The 15,356-nt window shown below is 46.0% G+C and overlaps 1 protein-coding gene across 1 annotated transcript in view; it reads left to right on the top strand.

The window, feature by feature from the left end:
* Positions 1-15,356, top strand: part of Rbm20 (RNA binding motif protein 20) — a 54,524-nt gene that overhangs the window by 19,071 nt on the left and 20,097 nt on the right. Inside the window, exons 5-8 of the mRNA XM_052181979.1 lie at positions 1,372-1,512; positions 3,709-3,840; positions 9,577-9,656; positions 11,812-12,433. Coding sequence (XP_052037939.1) covers positions 1,372-1,512; positions 3,709-3,840; positions 9,577-9,656; positions 11,812-12,433 — 975 coding nt within the window. The remainder of the gene's footprint in view (positions 1-1,371; positions 1,513-3,708; positions 3,841-9,576; positions 9,657-11,811; positions 12,434-15,356) is intronic.

The following is a 15,356-nucleotide window of genomic DNA, read 5'->3' as shown; positions in this document are numbered from 1 at the left end:
CAGGTCTGGGAGACTACACCCTCCTCTCCCAGGTCTGGGGTGTGCTTCCCAATTCCTGAGCTCTTAGAGATTAGGGATGATTAGAGTCTGACCAAAGCTCAGCTTCCCCCACGAGCCTGAGTCAGGCCCAGGTCCTGGCCTGCCAGCTTCAGTCCTTACATCTGTCTGGTGCGGATCGGAAACCCCAGATTTGCCCGGAACAGCCCCTTTTATTTACTGAGTGTATCTGGCTCCTAAGCAGGTTTTTGTTTGAAGAAAAGATCCTGAGGCTGAAATGAAAACCATTGCCATTAAACACAGGTCGGCGCCAGGAATATCTGTACCTGTGGCTCCCGAAATCCTTTCTTTCATCTCGTCTTCATTTGCTTGAATTGTTTTTAAAGCCTAAATCGAGCAGTGTGAGGACTACCTCTGACAGGTTCAGCATGTCTGCCCCTGCTCCCTGCTCCGCTCTGCTCCTCCGAGAGTAACCAGCCTTGACAGGTTGATACATGCTCTACACCTTTCTGTCCTTGTTGATAATCTTTTAAAAAATTCACTGCAAACAAACCACAGAATTCAAACCTTTAAAATTGTAGAAGTGAGGCCGGTTAACTCTTATGTTCCCATCACTCACCTCCAATAATTAACAAAAGAATTCTTATGTTCCTGTCACTCACTGTTAATAAGTAACAAAAAATTTACAGTACTTTGTTTTCTCTTATTTCCATATAAATTTTCCTTCCCAAAAAAAAACAACAATAACAACAACATTATAATATGCATGCTAACTTGTAACCTGTTTTTCACCTGACAATTTGTCTTAAAAATATTCTACACCAACACACTGGCTTCCTTCTAATGCCTGTGAAGTTTTCCACCATACACTTGAACCATCATTTACCTAGGCATTTCCCCCAATTGTTGGGCATGCAGGCTGTTCCCAGATCATTTTGCCACCCCATAAAGTATTTACTAAATATCTTGTCACCTGTATACCTTTAAATTTAGTTAGGTATTTATCAGGCAGTCTTCCCAAACCAGGCTCTCGGGATCAGAACCTTTATATATTTTAGATTTTATGTAATATTGAGAAAATAATTTCAGAGGGTGTCAACACACAGCTTCCACTAGCTATATATGGATGCACACAATTTCTTAGATGTTCCCCAGCCTTGAATATTACTACTTGTTGGAAATATAAATCCCCTTTGTAGCTAGGAGGCATAAAACTGTCATTGTGTGTGCATCTGTGAGTGTGTTTCTTTTCTGCATTGGTTTTTGTAAATGATCGTTTCCCATCATCTGGAGGAAGACGGCCATTTGGAATGTCTGGAGAGGGACAGAGAGAGATGTCCTTTGAAGACTCAGCCCTGCTCTTTGTCCCAGCAGTTTGCACAGAGGAAAGGTGCCGGACGAGTGGTGCACATCTGCAATCTCCCAGAGGGCAGCTGCACGGAGAATGACGTCATTAACCTGGGGCTGCCCTTTGGCAAGGTCACTAACTATATCCTCATGAAGTCAACTAATCAGGTAGGCCTCTCATGGTCACAGCGGGATTCACGGTGAGCCATGTGGTGCTGAGGGGAGACTGCAGGCATCTTCTTAAATGTAAGGAGGTGAAGCAGGGTCGGCCTCTCTGGCAAGCAAGGCCTGTGAGGTTTAGTGCTGGCACTGTGGTCTTTCATCCTCCATTGTACGAGGATGCCTGTGCTGGGGGAATACAGGCCTTTGTGAATTGCCTGGGGGGGAGGGGGTCTCATTCTTAGATGGGGTACTCCGTAACATGGAAAAGTTAATTGGCCTCCAAATAGGAGTCAACAGACTTCCAATCATTGCTGTGTGATGGATTTCCTGAGCTAAAGCTAAGCTGATTACTTCTGATTGCCTGGGTGTAGAACCAGCTAAGAACTGCCTGGGAAGAGATATTTTAACCTGTTCTTGTCCATGTATGAGGTCACCTAACAGGAGACCATAGGGGAATTGATAGTGGCCTACTGAGTGTGAGAACGCCTGAGGAAGGTGTTGGGTGTCTTACCCAATGGATCTCAGCCATATACATACATACACATCATATACATATACATCATATACATGCACATCATATACATATACATCATATATATATATATCATATACATATACATCATGTACATATACATGTATATCATATGCATATATATCATATACATATACATCATACGTATACATCATATACATGCGCATCATATACATATACATCATATACATACACATATATATGCATATCGTATACATATACATCATGTACATATACATGTATATCATAAGCATGTACATCATATACATGCACATATACATCATATGCATATATATCATATATACATATAACATACACATACAACATATACATATGCATATACATATATACCATATACATATATATCATATGCATATACATATATATATATACACACACACACATATGTATTATACATTTTTTAAAAAACAGGATCTCTCACTGAACCTGGAGCAGGCAGTTTGCTCCTGAAATCCTCTTGGTCTCTGCCTCTCTACAGCACTGGGGTCACCTTTTCCATGGGTGCAGGGGTCCAAACTCAGGTTCTCATGTCTGTGCAGCGACCACTTTGACCCACTGAGCCACCTCTCCAGCCCCCATAGTCTTCATTTCAGTAGCTGTTTTACTTTAAAAAGCTAAACGTCAGGAAGATGAGAAGGCCTCTCCTCGGTGTAGGTATGAATTCTAGAACTTGAAGTCCCAGTGGATCATCTGGAGGGAGACAGATCTGGAGACAGATCGGTTGTTCCTTGTGCGTTCTTCTCAGGGGTTCTATGTTGGGTAAACCAAACATACCGAGAAACTCTAACAGCTTTGGATTTGCACCGACAGCTACCGGGTAAATAGACAAGTCCATTAAAGCAGTCTATTAGAAAGCTCATACATGGACTGAATGGACAAGCTCCTGTGATATCAGAACAGTTAAATAAAGAGGGAAGGTTGTCCTGTCAGTGTAGTCGGGAGCCTCTTTTCTCCGAGTCATACGCAGCCTGGACATCCTTTGAGCCTAGGGCTTTATAAGCCTCTGCGCTTTCAAATGTCGTTCTTTTTAATGAGACAGATGGGAGCTCGAGCAGGGCCCTGGGCTTAGGCTCTGTCTCCTGATGTTACCACCACCAAATGACGACCCACAGCCACATGTGCAAGAGCCCACATGGGAATTGTGAGTTAATGGGCCACCCCTCCATCCCAAATAGTCTTCCACAGGATGATGTAACTCAGGATGGACATGAGTAATTAAGAATATTGTTTGGTAACCATGGAAACCAGGATGGGAGCCATCCTATAATGAGCTCTCTTGGTGAAGTTAATAAAAAGTTCTCTTTGAATGCATGGGATCAAAGAGAGTTCTTTCTTGATGATTTTTTTCTTTTTATTGAGCTGTAAAACAAATCCTCTCAAGTGCACAAAGTATGCTTGCGTTCATCATATAGCTCCATTAATTTTTTTTTAACACATGTAGCCCATATAATTAACAGCCAGGCCAAGATAAGGGACATTTCCAGAATATCAGGTTTTGCAGTCGGCTCCCCACCCCCACTCTATAAGGACTCGAACTCGCAACTCCGCTTGTTCCCATTGACTATGTCACCCGTTCTTAAGCTTTAGCTCCAGGGAATCACACCTGACATCGAAGTGAAGTCTCCTATCTGTCTTACTCTCCACCCTAGGCTTTCTTGGAGATGGCCTACACGGAAGCTGCCCAGGCTATGGTCCAGTACTACCAAGAAAAGCCTGCGATGATCAATGGCGAGAAGCTACTCATTCGGATGTCCACCAGATACAAGGAACTGCAGCTGAAGGTACAGCACTCTTTCACTCAGGCATTCAACGACTCCTCTTGCTTGCCAGTGATGTTTGGGGAGGAGACTTTAGAAAACAATGAAAAGCTTAGTCACTGCTCTTGCAGGTTATCACTGAGAAATGGGAATTACAACAGGGCAAGAAAAGTGCTCATTGACAGGAGGGAGGGAGGGTCTGGGAAGAGTTGGGTGAGGGAAGAATATAATCAATATATATACATGAAATTCTCAATAAATCAATAATATATATCATATATATATAACTTTTATTGAGGTAAGTATAAGAGGAAAGGGATGCTGAAGACTGGCTAGGAGCTAGGGGGATTCTGGAGGGAAATGTGTCTACAGAAGTCTTGAAGGATGGTTTAGTTTGCTGAGGATAATCCTACCCTTGAATGCAACTTCTATGGGCATTCGGACTACTGATAACATTTTCTTCTCTACTATTGCCCTTGCTCTCTTATTCTCTTTCATTCTCCATAGCTATCTGATATACCTATGGTATCTATCCATGGGTACCTGATATATCTATGGTATATACTCCATGGGTATCTGATATATCTATGGTGTATACTCCATAGGTACCTGATATATCTATGGTATATACTCCATAAGTATCTGATATATCTGTGGTATATATTCCATAAGTGTCTGATATGTCTGTGGTATATACTCAGTAAGTATCTGATATAGCTATGTTTTATACTCCATTGGTATCTGATACATCTATGGTATATACTCCATAGGTATCTTATCTTATATACATCCTTCTAAGCAATGCTTGGCTGGCTAGACCACTCTCAGAACTAAGATGCATTCAATCAGTTCCAATATGGTTTTGTTTAGCTTGTTCTACATTTTTCTTTTCCTTTTCTTTTTTTCATTGAGGAGTAGTATAATCTATATAGAGTTAACAACTGGCAGTCTACTACTCATATTGAGTCAGATCTCATATACCCCATAAAAGCACCACAAAAGTTAAGCAATAAAACATGGACAATACACAGAAGCACAGGACCCCATGCTCAGCTTGCTCTCCTTGCTTCGAGGATAATCATTTCTGTGTCTTTATTTTATGTTCGTGTTGCCCTAGAGAGTGGAGTTTAGCTTTGCCTATCTTTAAACATTATATGGAGGGAATCACATTGTCTTCTCATTTCTGTTCAACATTTTATCTTCCATGTCTACTTTCATTGCTCTGTAAAATGTTACATGACTCTGCCTGTTGTTCATCCTATGGCTAAAGGGCTTCTGGTTGTTTCCAGTTTGGGAAGACTAAGGCCAATGCTAATCTATGTCATAAACATGATATGATGGTAGACATGTACATGGGCATCTAACCAGGTGGCACATGAATCACTAGGGTGGGATTTGCTAGATGGGACACAGGCTCACCTCAGCTCTAGGGGGTGATTTGTCACAGCAAAGCATTCTCCTTATAGCATATAAGGATTTGAGTGGTCCATGTTCTTGCTAACCTTAATTTGTCTGACTTTCTAACTTGGCCCTGGAGCTGGTGCACTGTCCTGCTTTATCACAGTCTGGTTTGTTATTTTCCTGATGACATATAAAGTTGAGTACTTTTCCCCTTATGGTTACTGCCTCTGGTTTTCTTGGCAGAAAGTTCCTTTCCAAGCCTGTGGTTTTCTTTATATTATTTCTTCTTGCTGATTTGCTGTTCTCAGAACTGGAACACTCAGTCCATTTGGGCTTATTGTAGTTGTTGTCACGTCGTGTTTAAACCTACCCTCTGATTTTACTTAGGCTTTCTACTGCTCCACCTAATATGATATGTTTTTCTGATTCATTTCCATCTTTACTTAGGGTCCAATTTGTTCACAACTAACAGCCCTTCATCTGCCTGTAGTCTTGAGGGTTGACGTCAGGAGGCAAAGGTTAAATAGTTGCTTGAAGCAAGTCAGCATATGCAGATCTGGGTAATATGTCAGCCAGCTACCCTAGTCCCTTCTCTGCTCTGCTAGCAATAAGCCTCTGCAGTTCCTTCCCAGCAATTCTGCTCCAGGCCCAGCCTGGATTGCCTTTCTCTGTAATTAAAGCATCAGACAGGAGAAAAGCCCCACCCTGTTCTGTACCTAGCCAGTTCCTGTTTTCCCCCCAGGGGCTGGAATGAAATTTCTGCACTGAGTTTCCCAGTGCAGCTTGGGAAACTAACCAAATGAAGTGTCATAAGATTCTAATTACGACGAACAGCAGTAGTTCCTTGAAGTACCAAAGCGTGGTAGCACTCTGCTGAGGGAGACAGTTAGGGTGGTGGGAGTCACCCTTAAAGATGTCGTGTAGCACCAGCTGTAAGTCACTGTGGGTGGGCAGCCGAGCTGGTACCACAGACATGGAAGGAGCAAGTGTGTGAGGAACTCATCAGGAGGGAGCAGAGACATAAAAACAGAAACAACAAGGTGACCCTTTGTTGGAAAATGATCACACCATCCTAGGCTCCGCCCCTCTCTTCTTTGAATTGACTAGCTTAACCTCTTTGAACCTCTGTACTGAGATCAGGTCAGAGTATACTTGAGTTGATTTAAAAAATTTTTTTCCCATGCATTTTCTTTCCAGTCTCACAATCACAATCCTGTGAGGTGTGCAGGATGCATAATCATAGTAATTATAAGAGTACACCATAATGTACACCTTTAATTGAGCCCTGCTACTCTGGGGCAAGTAATGTATTAAGCACTTTCTATATATTATCAACTTTAATCTTGACGTCAGTCCTGCCAGACAGGTATTATAATCTCAATTTCACAGATGAAGATACTGAGTCTAGTAGAAGTTCCCGGCTTGCCCAAGATCATAGTTACTGGATGCTCCTTGATGAAAACCTGAGCCTGTTGGCTGGGTGTGGTGGTGCTTGCCTTTAACCCCAGTGCTGGAGCGGTAGAGACAGGTAAATTTCTATACATTCAAGACCAGGCTGGCCTTATTTTTGTGAGTTCCAATCCAGCCAGGGCTACCCAGCGAGACCCTGTCTCAATAACATCAACGGCGAACGAAATAAATAAATCAACAAACAAAACACAAACATCAACAACAAACAGCAGACAAACAAACCCAGAGACTATGTTGGGTTTGCACCAAATATGGTTGTCTTTTTTTATATTGCAATATTAGGTTTTCCACATGAAAAAAGGCAGAGAACCCAGGGAGTCTTTTTGTTCGCAGCCCGCCCCCCCCCCCCCCCCCAGCAGTACACTGTAAAGACAGTGTGCTGACGGAGCCTCTCAGAGTTCAGGGTGTGTGCAAGTCACCAGGGTTCCTGCAGGTCTAGGAAAGGCATTTCTACCAAGCCTCCAGCAGATACTGTCCTTCCTGGTGCTAAGAGCATACTGTTAGTGACAAAGACCTAGAATGTACTGTTTCCTGACCTTTAGTATGGGTTCTCCACTCCTCGTGTTGTCATAACGTCCCTCTGGGTCACTGTGACCGTCAGCATATTCCAAGTGTGTAGTAATGGGTTTTACATCCCCCACCCTGACACGAATTAGCCCAGGCTCTCTCTGCATGTAACAGAGGCTTGTGGTAATTCAGCCTGTCGATGTAGGCAAAAGAAGGGGTTCCTTGGCTCTGGCGTTTGCAAAGTGAGGGAGCAGCTGGGCCCCATTGGGGGGGACCCAAATGACACCATTAAGATGATGTTGCTCTCTGCTAGGCTTTCTGCTGCCGATGGCTTTGTGCTGAGTCTCTGTGTGCATGGTGGGGGCAGCCTTCAGCAGACCCAGGCACTCTCCTCTAGATGGCATGGTAGCCTTCTTCAGCTTTACCTTTAGATTCCATGGCCCGTCTCCCACATAAGAGAGGGCCAGACTTTCTCCTTTAGCTCCCACACAACATCTCACCGTCGTTCTCGTCGGGCTACTTTAGCACAAGTTCCTATCCCCCGAACCGGTTCCTGTGGCCGCGGTTTGATTGGCAGGGCCTTGTAGGGTGGGAGAATAGGCTGTTCAGAAGGGCATTTCCAGGAAGAAATTGAATGAAAAGAGGCCCACAGGAACCGCGGGGCCTGAGTTGGCAGAGCCTGGTTCAGATGCATCGTGGACTCATGTAGAAGATTTGAGTTTGGACTCGGACCCTGTTTGGGGAGCAGCAAGATGTCCTGTCGGAGAAAACTGCCCGGTGTACCAGATGGCTCTTGATCAGCGGCACCATCCTCACAAAACAGAGGGAGAGATGCGGCAAACATAAATGTCGAAGGTGTAAAAAGGAGGCCAGCACACAGATGTCACATGACTAGGCCGGATTCACTATGCATTCGTTCTACATTGTTGTGTATTCACATCTTCCTATAATAACCAAGGAGCCCCAAATTTCTTCATAGTATGATTTTTTTATTATCTTTTTTTTTTACTTCACTTTTGTGGCATGATGACAGCAATGTGACAGCTGCACTCTGGAGGAGAGAAGCTCATGGTGACCATACGCTGGATGCCCCTGTCCCTGACACTGGCTGCCCAGTCACCTCTTACCTGCTGTCTCACAAGGTTAATGTCTTCTTCTTTCCTGGGTCTAAAAGGAGTAACCAGGAAGGCATTAACTTCCAGAGAAGTAGAATATATCAACTTCTCAGAATCCTTTTACTAAATAAATCCCTTGCCCAACTCTGGGAATTTTACTGTGTTCCAAAAGGTTGCCCAGTATGGGGACATATTTTTTAGCTTCTGCCTGCTTCCGCTGTTCCAGCGCAAGCCACAGACTTGAGGCCTAGGATTGGCCTACCGCATGACGCATGTCTTGTCACGTAGATTTGATGGATCCTGGCAGCTCCGTCAGTGTTCCCAGACTCCCTTGTCTGTCTTGGGTTAGCTGCAGAAAGCAGTAGCCAACTTCTGAGGGAAGGCAAAAGTACTACCGCAGCCCTGTCTAGGGTGAGGGAAACATTCTGGCAGGAGCTTTCTTCTCAGCCCTAGCCCAGCCTTGACCTCTTCTGGAGGCTTGCGGAGAGTTGACAGTGCATATTCTGGGTAACCTGGTTACTCGTATGTGACATTGTGTAAGCTTATAGCTGTCACGGTTTGTGCTTTCTGCTGACTATAATTACTATTTGTCCAAGGTGTGCAGTGCTCTTTGGGGTAGCTCATCCAGCCAGTGCTGAACCCCTGGTCCGGGTTCTTGTGTTTTCACGGCTCAGGGTCAGAGTCACTGTCTTCTCTTTGTCCCTTCCTTTGCACCGTGATCTGACCGGTGATCCCGCCATGGCTTGAATGTTTCTGTCCTTTCCCCGTGTCCCTCAGGCCCTCCTCCATTCTTAGCTTTACTAGGTGCTTCCCCCAGACCTACCGCTGACCTTAGCAAATCAACAATCATGCCTTGCTGAGAGTGCAGAATTGTAATCTCTGTCCACTTCCCAGAATCAGATACGTGATGCTCTCCGGTGTCTGGGTGGCTCTGGAGGCCATTGTAAGTTACATAGAAAGATGTAAAGAGCAAAAGAACAGTTGCTTGGCCTTCTTAGTAAAGTTCTCTATCGACATTTGGTATGGATGATTGAGAGATTTCAGGGTTTTATTTTTTAGTTGTTGTTGTTTAAATATCTGCTTTATTAAGACATAACTCACATGCCTTGCTGCCTGGACCCTCGACCCTATCCTGGTGCTCATTATGGTCACACTCCTGTCTTTCCTGCAGAATGCATGATTCCCCCTTTGGTGGACTGGCAGTGAACAAGGCATGTCATAGCTGATGCTTGCAGTGTTCCTTAATGATCTCTCTGACTTTACCTAGAAACCTGGGAAGAATGTGGCCGCTATCATTCAGGACATCCACTCCCAGAGGGAGAGGGACATGCTCCGGGAAGCTGACAGGTGAGGCTCTGGGTCTTAGGTCAGAGGCCCGGCGGTTAAAGCGCCTTCTAGCTTCTTGTTCTTAGGGGTGTCTTACTTAGGGTTTCTATTGCTGCAATGAAACAGCCACCACCGAGAGCCATTTGGGGAGGAAAGGATTTATTTCACACACATTTATCTGTAACAGTTTATCAGCTAAAGTGGCTAGGGCAGGAACTCTCTTAACATGAGAGGAATTTGGAGGCAGGAGCTGATGCAGAGGCCATGGAGGGGTGCTGCTTACTGGCTTGCTCCCCATGTCTTGCTCAGTCTGCATTTTTGTAGAACCCGGGACTGCCAGCCCAGAGGTGGCTCTACCTACAATTGCCTGGGTCCTTGCTCCTCCATCACATATTTAAAAACCACTCTACAGGCTTGCTTGCAGGGTGATCTCACGAGGCATCTTCTCGATTGGGGTTCCCTTCTCTCAGACGACTCTAGTCTGTGTCAGATTGACCTGAAATTGTTCAGCAAGGGGGATTTGGATTGTAACATGAGCTACCCTTAGCCCTGACCCATCCACCTAGCCTTCTATACTCTACTAATCCCTGTTGAGATGAGCAGTAGGTAGCCTTGTAGTCTAGAAGAGCCATTCATGTTAGACAGGGATATGGGAAACTGGGCTTCCTCTTGCTTATTCCTTCTGAGTTCGAGAGGAAAACAGAGAATGGAGAGTTGATATCTGGATCTTGGGCAAGTTTTCATTTTGCTGGTATGTCCTGGGTGTGCATGGTAATAGTGGGGATTCTGTTTAGAGGTGGTTTCTCATGAGCTGAATGCAGATGTAGAACTAAGGATGTAGATGGGGGCAGCGGGGACCATCCAGTACCTTAACCATTTCTGGACAGCGAATGAATGTGATTTTCCAACTAATTTCTTTCAATTGACATTTATGACCCTGCCAGGATGGGACTATGATCTAAAGAGCTAAGACTGAAAGGAAAACCATTACCAGGCCTGCAGTCTCCAGAGCAGCCACAGAGGGCGCTCTAACCTTGTTGTAGAGGGTAGGCGCCCAGCCGGTTTCCCATAGCAGCCTAGCAGCCTAGTTCTAGTAGAGATGCCCCTCTGTCCTGGCAGAGAGAGATACAGTGTTGTTCAATATTTGAGAACCAAATGAAAATGTTCTATCCTTTTAGGATATCAGGTGTTATGATCTCATTAATTATCAGCTTCCAGAGGGCACGTGAATGTGGAGGCTTAGGATTTTGTCTGGGTTTTTATTTATTTATTTATTTATTTATTTATTTATTTAAAATTGTGGTAACTTGGGGTTTTAATGGTACATTAAAGCATGCCAGCTGTAGTTCTGTGGTGGTGCAGAGTGGGGAGACTACGAAATTTTGCCTGAACCTTAGGCAGATCCACTTCCTGAGGCTTCCAATGGCTTCATCTCAAATTTGAACAGCTCTGAGTTCTGAGACCTTTCCCAACCCTTAGGAATCTTCCTGATTTTTTGGGGGGAAGTCTCTGAAGCCACCTCCCCACTCCTGCACTGTGAGCACCCGTCTTCCATCCCCAGGATATTAACTACTTGTAATGAGGACTAAATGATGAAAAAAGAAAGAAAGAAAGAAAGAAAGAAAGAAAGAAAGAAAGAAAGAAAGAAAGAAAGAAAGAAAGAAAGAAAGAGACAGAAAGAAAGGAAAGATTAGTGACCTATACCCTGGTGGGGTCTACGTGGAGATGTGGCTTCAACTCTTAGAAACAAGCACACTGGACCTAGGGTAGTGTCTCCCACAGACCATGGCAACCTCAGCTCTTAGGCCTTTGTTCCAGAGCCCTCACCCTGTAGACCCCAGGAAGAGAATTTCCCAGAGTCTGTACCTGAACATAGCTTCCAAGAGGAAGTAAGGTGGGACTGAGCTAAACCAGTGTAGTCATTCTTCCTGATTCCCGGAAGCAGACTGTGGTAGGGGGCAGAGAGCGTCTAAGGGACAAATCTGTGCCCACAGAAGTGAAGAAGGAGGACAGGCTGGTTCCTGGGCACTGTGTATTACTGAGTTGTGACTGAAGAATGTCCGGGTGGGCAGGTTGTGCCAAGTATATACCTGAGAGATCTGTGTGTGTCTCCATCTGGGTGAGGCGGGGGATGAGCTCTGCAGAGTCTAAACCCTGTCTCTTCCCTTTCTCCCAGGTATGGTCCAGAGCGGCCTCGTTCTCGAAGTCCGATGAGCCGATCACTCTCCCCGAGATCTCACAGTCCTCCAGGCCCCTCTCGGGCTGACTGGGGCAATGGCCGTGACTCCTATGCATGGAGGGATGAGGATCGAGAGACCGTCCCCAGGAGGGAGAACGGGGAAGACAAGAGAGACAGATTGGACGTTTGGGCACATGACCGGAAACACTATCCCAGGCCTCTGGACAAAGCTGAGTTGGATGAGCGGCTCGAAGGAGGAAGGGGCTACCGGGAGAAGTACTCGAAGCCAGGGTCTCCCGGCCCACTCCATTCTGCGTCTGGCTACAAAGGACGGGAAGATGGCTACCACAGAAAAGAGCCTAAGGCCAAGTTGGACAAATACCCAAAGCCGCAGCAGGATGTGCCAGGAAGATCCAGAAGGAAAGAAGAGGTGAGACTACGGGAGCCTAGATACCCGCACCCAGAGGACTCCAGCAAGGAGGAGGATGTGGAGGCCAGGATCCCTCGGGCCCCGGAGGGTACCAAGTCCAAGCAAAGTGAGAAAAGTAAAACCAGGAGAGCTGACAGAGACCAAGAAGGAGCTGATGACAAAAAAGAAAGCCGACCGGCAGAGAATGAGGTAAGGATGTGGTTGTGAGCCCAGGTAAGGCGAGGCAGGCTGCCGAGAGAAAAGTCACAAGCTTCATTTGTGGATGGCGCTGGCTTCTTCCCCATTTGTCACCTGTGGGGCGCTGACCTAAGAACAGTATATCAAATACACCACTTAATCCTCACGGCAACCCTACAAAGCTAGGGTTATCGTTACTGTAGAGGAGGAGTGTGAAACACAGAACTGTGTTATCTGACCAAGGAGGCAGGCTGAGGAAAAGGGACAGCCAGAGCTGTAGCTAGTGGTCTGGCTCCAAGTCCCACGGCAATCTGCTGCCTGCTCTGGATGCTAAGGAGAGGCGTGATGGAAAAGCCCATTGTAGTTCTGTGTTTGCCCAGGGTGGAGTGCTCCTGGGGTGTTGACACCCACAGAGTCACCCGAGGGAAGATTAGATCTTTGGCCCATTCGGTGTGCCAAAAGTATTACTAATGCTGGAGCTCCGGTGACGTGTAAGGAGAAGTGACCGCCACCCTTAAATTATACTGGGGACTCAAGCATGGTGAGCTTCTCCAGATAAAAGACTTTAATTTCACTTTAATAAAACGGCACTTATATCCAAGAGTCTGCTACGTGGCTTCGGTTCCTGAGAGGCTGGGGGAACTCTGGGTACCATGTCTGAATTATAAATTGACTGGCATTTACTTTTAGCTGAGGCACCCTATTGAATAGGACTGAGATAGTCGAGTTTTGGGGGTTCTCATTAAGAAACTTCATCATTAGAAATCTTCTGTGCAGATCTTCTTGTCACCCTGACCCAGGATTGGTGACAATCCGACTAAGGAATCCAATTCTTAATTCCATGAACGTTGAAGAGTCACTTGGGGCTCTTATTCCAGCCCTTATGCCCATATGTGTGGGAGGAGGACAAGGCGGTGGGCCAGACCCAAGCAGTGCACCGTAAACAGGAGAGAGCCCGAATGTGGCAGGGACCAAGGGCTGACACACTTATAAAATAGTCTGCATACAATAGGACCCAAGTTGAAGAGCTGGGTCAGAAGCTCTGTAGGCAACTAACACGGGAGAATGCAAGCCAGGTTTGAACTGGGTCTTGAGAATGGGCAAAAGCCGGTTTGGTACTCTTGGTAGAAGCTGCAGCCCGCAACGTGAAACAAATGGTTATTTTCAAGAACCTGAAGATATTCAACAAGGCTGCAGGGTTTTTTTAGAATATATTTAAAGTTTCTATTTAAAAGAAACATAAAACCATAATTCTGGTACAAACACATGGTGAACACACGTCGAAGATTTTTATTAAGTCTTTCATTTTGTCTTATCAGCATATGTTGTGAAGTCAGCTCAAAGGAGAGAGTGAAGAACAGGCGTCTCACATCAGCAGTCAGCAGAGGCTTGGCTGTTGAGGTGTGATTGGTGTTTTCCACCGGATGGCGGCGGGGGTGGGGGTGGGGGTGGGACACTGTGTCTTCATTGGATAACACTCACTTGCATCTTGATGAGTACGAAGTCTTTACATTAGGATCAGTGATCAGATTTCAGCAAGCAGCACAGATGTAAAAGTCTTGAAAAGCACCGACTGCCAAAGAATCAGATACCCTAGAAAGACATGGCAGACAAACACCTAGCAATCTACTGAAAAGACACCAGGGCTGGGCATAGTGGCACAGATGTGCACTTCCGGTTATTGGGTAGGCGAAGGCAGGAGGCTCTCAAGTTCAGGGCCCCTCGGGGCAACTTAGTGAGACCCTGACTGGAAATATGGGTGGCTAGGATGGAGCTCAGTGCTGGAGTGTTGCCTGGCTGTAAGAGGCCCTGGATTCACACACCACACACACACACACACACACACACACACACCCCGCTTAAACACACTAACAGAGGACGGACAGAGGTGGGGAAAGGATTCCCAGAGATCACTTTTGTCCAATTCAAAGTCTGCCATGTTTTCTCAACTGGCAAAACAGGAAAAGCATAGGAGGTGAAATTAGAGAAGAAGATGGGGTAGGTTCCCCTTAAACTGTGTTAAAGACTTAAACTCGATCCCGAGAGCCAGCGGGAATTTTAGTGAACATCTGCAGATTCTTTTTTCTATTCATCTAGTGTTTGTCTGACAATAGGTACGAAAAGTCATCTAGAGGTGATGTAAGGTTTGCAAGAGGATATGCGTATGGGTCACGGGCAAATACGAGGCCATTTTATACAAGGGCTTTAGGCACCTGTGACCCTGGTATCTTCGAGGAGTCTGGAACCACCCCATTCCCCATGGATCCTCAAGGTAGCTGGTGGCGGCTCAGGGCCTCAAGGACAGGGCAGCAGGCTGAGCCGCTGGGCTGGCCTTTGCATAGGATCCCCGGCTGTGCGCAGTCTTCCCTCCCGCATTCCACTTGCTCATTCTTAGCGTCTTTACTCACAGCTGCTGTGTAACATATCAGTATCCAGTCCACGTCTTTCCCCTCCCTCCTCTGTCCCATGGCACAGGCCACTGGGCATCCTTATCTAATGTATTGTCACCCTGCAACCCCCAAACAATATCTCAATGCAGGAATCTTTTGAGTTCACTGCCTTGACCCTGTCCTTAGAGTAGGGAGTGGGTGTTAGAGGCGTACCTGTCGGAACGGCAGTAACTGAGCAGACTTTGGAGAACCAGGTCACACCCTTCCCTCCTCCTCGGCACTTTGTGCTGGGCATGATCCTTAGGCTGCTATAGAGCTGTAATGAGCGTGTGCTCGTAACAGATCCTCTGAAGGCTCTACAGGTGTAGGATCCCTGTGTGCTTCTCAGGGATGATGGGTGGCCTGGTCCAGACCTGACCTTAGAACCCCAGACAGAAGGAAGGAAATCAAGGATGGGGGAAAGAAGCACAGGTCCATCCTTCTAGACCAGAGGAATCTCGGGCCACAGGTGTCCGGGGCAGCTAAGCTGGGCTGAGGTGGTGTGA

The sequence above is a fragment of the Apodemus sylvaticus genome, chromosome 1, assembly GCF_947179515.1.
Source record: "Apodemus sylvaticus chromosome 1, mApoSyl1.1, whole genome shotgun sequence".
Taxonomy (NCBI): Eukaryota; Metazoa; Chordata; class Mammalia; order Rodentia; family Muridae; genus Apodemus; species Apodemus sylvaticus.
Note: the sequence above shows the minus strand (reverse complement) of the source record. Positions and strands in the feature narration are given on the sequence as shown.